Genomic DNA, 3,418 nt, shown 5'->3' with positions numbered 1-3,418 from the left:
ATTGCGGACCACATAACAAAGGGGACATGAAAATAGTATGGAATAGGATTTTTTTTCTTTTCCTTTTAACCAGCAGAACAAGGGTACACAGAGAGCGGGTTGTTCTTCTTCTTCTTCCTTTTTTTGGTCCCAATTGACTGGGATTAGCAGAGAAAAGATAGTAAAAACCAAACAGCGAAACACACGTCAGAGAATTGAGCCAATGCAGATGCGGTGGGGCCCACATAATGAAGGTGAACGGGGATCACCAGCATTGATTGCATGGGGGCCTCGCGAAGTGCCCAGTCCCGTCATATCTCTTAGGTGTGGTACCGAGGCAGGACGGATCATATTTTGGGCTTTTGGCTCCAACCAACCAAACACACTCTTCTTGTGATAAAATATAGTGTTGTTTCCTTGTCAAGTATTGAATTGTCGTTTAACACAAGAGTATATTGAACTACGACACTCCTTCAAGTGTTTCCAGCCATGGAGCGTGCCATCCCTCGTTTGTGTGTGGTGGCCCTTCACTGGCCTAGTCCCATAACACTCACTCGACAATGAAAACACATGCGCCCACGCACAGATGTGGCACATTTGTTGGAATGCGTGTACGCATAGGCATGTTCTGCGTTTATATATCGTTCAAATGTCGTCTTATCTGGGTGTCTAATTTCAACCACACAACTAGCTTGAATATAAGCTGACTTCATTGATTTGCAATGGCTGATAACGGTAAGCCACATATAAACTATGTAGCACAAACGGAACATGCGTTGTCTTAGCTGCCTAGCTTCCACAATCCCACTAACACCCGCCACCGCGGACTGCCTCCCGTACTATTCCTAGTTTCTGTTTTACACAAGGCCTTCGTACATATGCCCAGTAAATAGAAATTATAGTAAGACCAAATTGATCATTCTTAATTATAACGACAATCAAATTAACAACTACTTATTGGGGGCTGAGACAAGCTCATCCAACAAAGCCCTCAGCCTGCTGTCAGAGGAACCACCTGCCTTCCCGGCTTCCCTCGACACCTCCCCCCATTCGGCCGCCTTCTTCCTCACCTCCTTCCCCCTCTCTCCATTTCCCATCACCTCCTCCACGCACCTCCTTATCTCCTCCCCTCTCGCTATTCCGGCGCCGTCCTCCTCTTTTGTCACCCTCACCTTCACCCCGGTCTTCCAAACCTGCTCTATCAACTTGGCGTTTGTCGTCTGATCTGCCCACTGAGGTATTCCCACCACCGGCACCCCCGCCACCAGACTCTCCAGGCTCGAATTCCACCCACAGTGCGATACAAAACACCCCACCGACTTGTGTGACAGTATCTCCGCCTGCTTACACCACCTCACTATCTTCCCCTTCTCTTCCATTTCCTCCGCGTACTCGCTCACCTTCTCTTGCTCTTCCTCCTCTCTGATTGACCACAAGAATGGACGCCCGCTGTCAATTAAACCACGCGCGATTTCCTCCATCTGTCTCTTCGGCAGCACGCATAGGCTCCCGAACGATATGTAAATCACCGATGACTCTGGTTTTGAACTCAACCATTCCATGTAGTCATTGCGGGTGTCCCAAAGGTTTTGCCCGTCTAAAAGAATCGACGGAACCAATGGGCCGACTGCAATCGCTCTGAAACTGTCATCGAGGACTCTTAGAGCGTCGGCTTCTAGCTCCTCGAACGTGTTCAACAGCACCGTTGGATTGGGTTCTTGTTGGAGGATTCGGAGTTCCTCTCCCATCAACGGCAGCACAAAAGCATAAGTGCCGGACAGGCATGTAATAAATGACGGCAGCTCCGGCGGTTCCAAAGGCGGCAGGCCCGGTAACTCTATTGAATTTGAAGCCGATGAGAGTTTGTTCTTGATTAAGTTGTCATCCTTGAAGTAGTAATAGAAGATGTCGAATAGCGTGGCGGGTTGGACCCACAATAGCGCCGAAGGAAGATGAAATTGGCGTGCCAGCTCTGTTGTCCAGGGAAGAAGCATGGTGTGCACAATACAAGTGAAAGGATGGCCACCATTCTGTTTGGAGGAGACTATGAGATCGGTGAGAGACTCGGAGCCACGACGCCGGAACTCCGACATGTAGTGCTCGGCGCTGGCTTTCAAATCGTCGCTGCCTTCTTCGGGTTTGTAACCGTCATCAAAGCCATCGGAGAAGGGGGCGAAGGAGAGGCCAGGGATGTTAGTTGATGTCTTGTCCATACGACGGTGCATGCGAACGGTGGTGGAGAGAGTGACGAGGACGCCCATGCGAATGAGTCTGTGGGTGAGCTGGAGAGCCGGATTGATGTGGCCTTGAGCCGGGAATGCGAGGATAAGAAAGTGGTGGTGAACCATGGTAGGGGCGGCGCGTGAGAAGGAACTAGTGAAAACCAATATCACTCACCGCTGGAGAATGAGATGAGAAGTAGTATATCTAACCACGGGGAAAACGAGATTATATTGAGGGGATGGTACAGTGGAGTGAAACCGGGGGAGGAATTGCACTGGAGGGATGGTTTATTCCTGGCTCGTGTTGTGTTTGTGTTTTTTTGTGGTCGTCTCAGATTGCGACAGGGTGGGGGGCCAATTATGTGAATTATTTGGGGGGATGAAGAGGCAAGGATCGAGTTGGCAGCTTCACCATATATAGCTTTAGACTTCAATATTTAGCTGTAAAAAAAAATTGAAAATCAAAACATCCAAAAAATCTGATCCGGTGGGGCAAAGCAAAAAAGCGAAACACAGTTTGATACACGTTTCTTTCTTTTTTTTTGTGGTGCAGCAAAAACATTTATATGCCTACAAAAGTAAGCGGACTATGCATGGCTTAAAACCTAATAGAATGATTTTTTTTTTTTTTTTACATCCCAGAACTAGCTTTAAATTTGAGTCTGAAAAGGTAGCTGGGGTGAAAAATGCTCATGATAATTAAAAAAAAAACGACTGAAACAACATTTTTTTGGTTTTTGACTTTTATTTAGATTTCAGACTTTAAAAATTAATCTTCTCATATGTATATACTATTGAAATAAAATTACATGAAACTGATTTTATTATAACAATTACAGAATTATATGTTCACATGAAAAATTATCTATCTGCTTTATAAATATAACCAAAAACATTCCTTCTCCTTTCTATTATATAGATAGGATAGGAGGAGTATTCATATCTAAATCACATTGTGGATTAACTTTTTATTCTAACCTCTATTTGTAAGAGTCACAAAAATCAATCCAGACAAGTGTCTGTAGTTGATGACAGAATGCCGCTCATTTTAGCGTGATTGGGTAGAGATGAAAATAATGAAATGGTAATGATGTCTTGTCTTAACAGAAAAGTCAATGCGTGCACTGATTTGATTGAGGCCTTGATGCTTGTTGGATATATTCAATGCACGTTTAGTTGACGAGATTAAAAATTCATGATGTGCGCTCCTCCTGGTA

At 45.2% G+C, this 3,418-nt stretch overlaps 1 protein-coding gene across 1 annotated transcript; it reads right to left on the bottom strand.

Annotated features, from left to right (window-relative positions):
• Nucleotides 1–652: 652 nt before the first annotated feature.
• Nucleotides 653–2,678, bottom strand: LOC114746893 (UDP-glycosyltransferase 75C1-like). Its single transcript, XM_028935173.1, has one exon. The coding sequence runs from the start codon at nt 2,325–2,327 to the stop codon at nt 930–932; it is 1,398 nt and encodes a 465-aa protein (XP_028791006.1). The 5' UTR covers nt 2,328–2,678; the 3' UTR covers nt 653–929.
• Nucleotides 2,679–3,418: the final 740 nt, after the last annotated feature.

The sequence above is a fragment of the Neltuma alba genome, unplaced genomic scaffold (assembly GCF_004799145.2).
Source record: "Neltuma alba isolate B1F8T4 unplaced genomic scaffold, ASM479914v2 tig00005133_pilon, whole genome shotgun sequence".
NCBI classification, from domain to species: domain Eukaryota; kingdom Viridiplantae; phylum Streptophyta; class Magnoliopsida; order Fabales; family Fabaceae; genus Neltuma; species Neltuma alba.
Note: the sequence above shows the minus strand (reverse complement) of the source record. Positions and strands in the feature narration are given on the sequence as shown.

Bases quoted from the DNA above. Each gene is read 5' to 3' on its own strand.
- LOC114746893 (XM_028935173.1), bottom strand. From the start codon at position 2,327: ATGGTTCACCACCACTTTCTTATCCTCGCATTCCCGGCTCAAGGCCAC.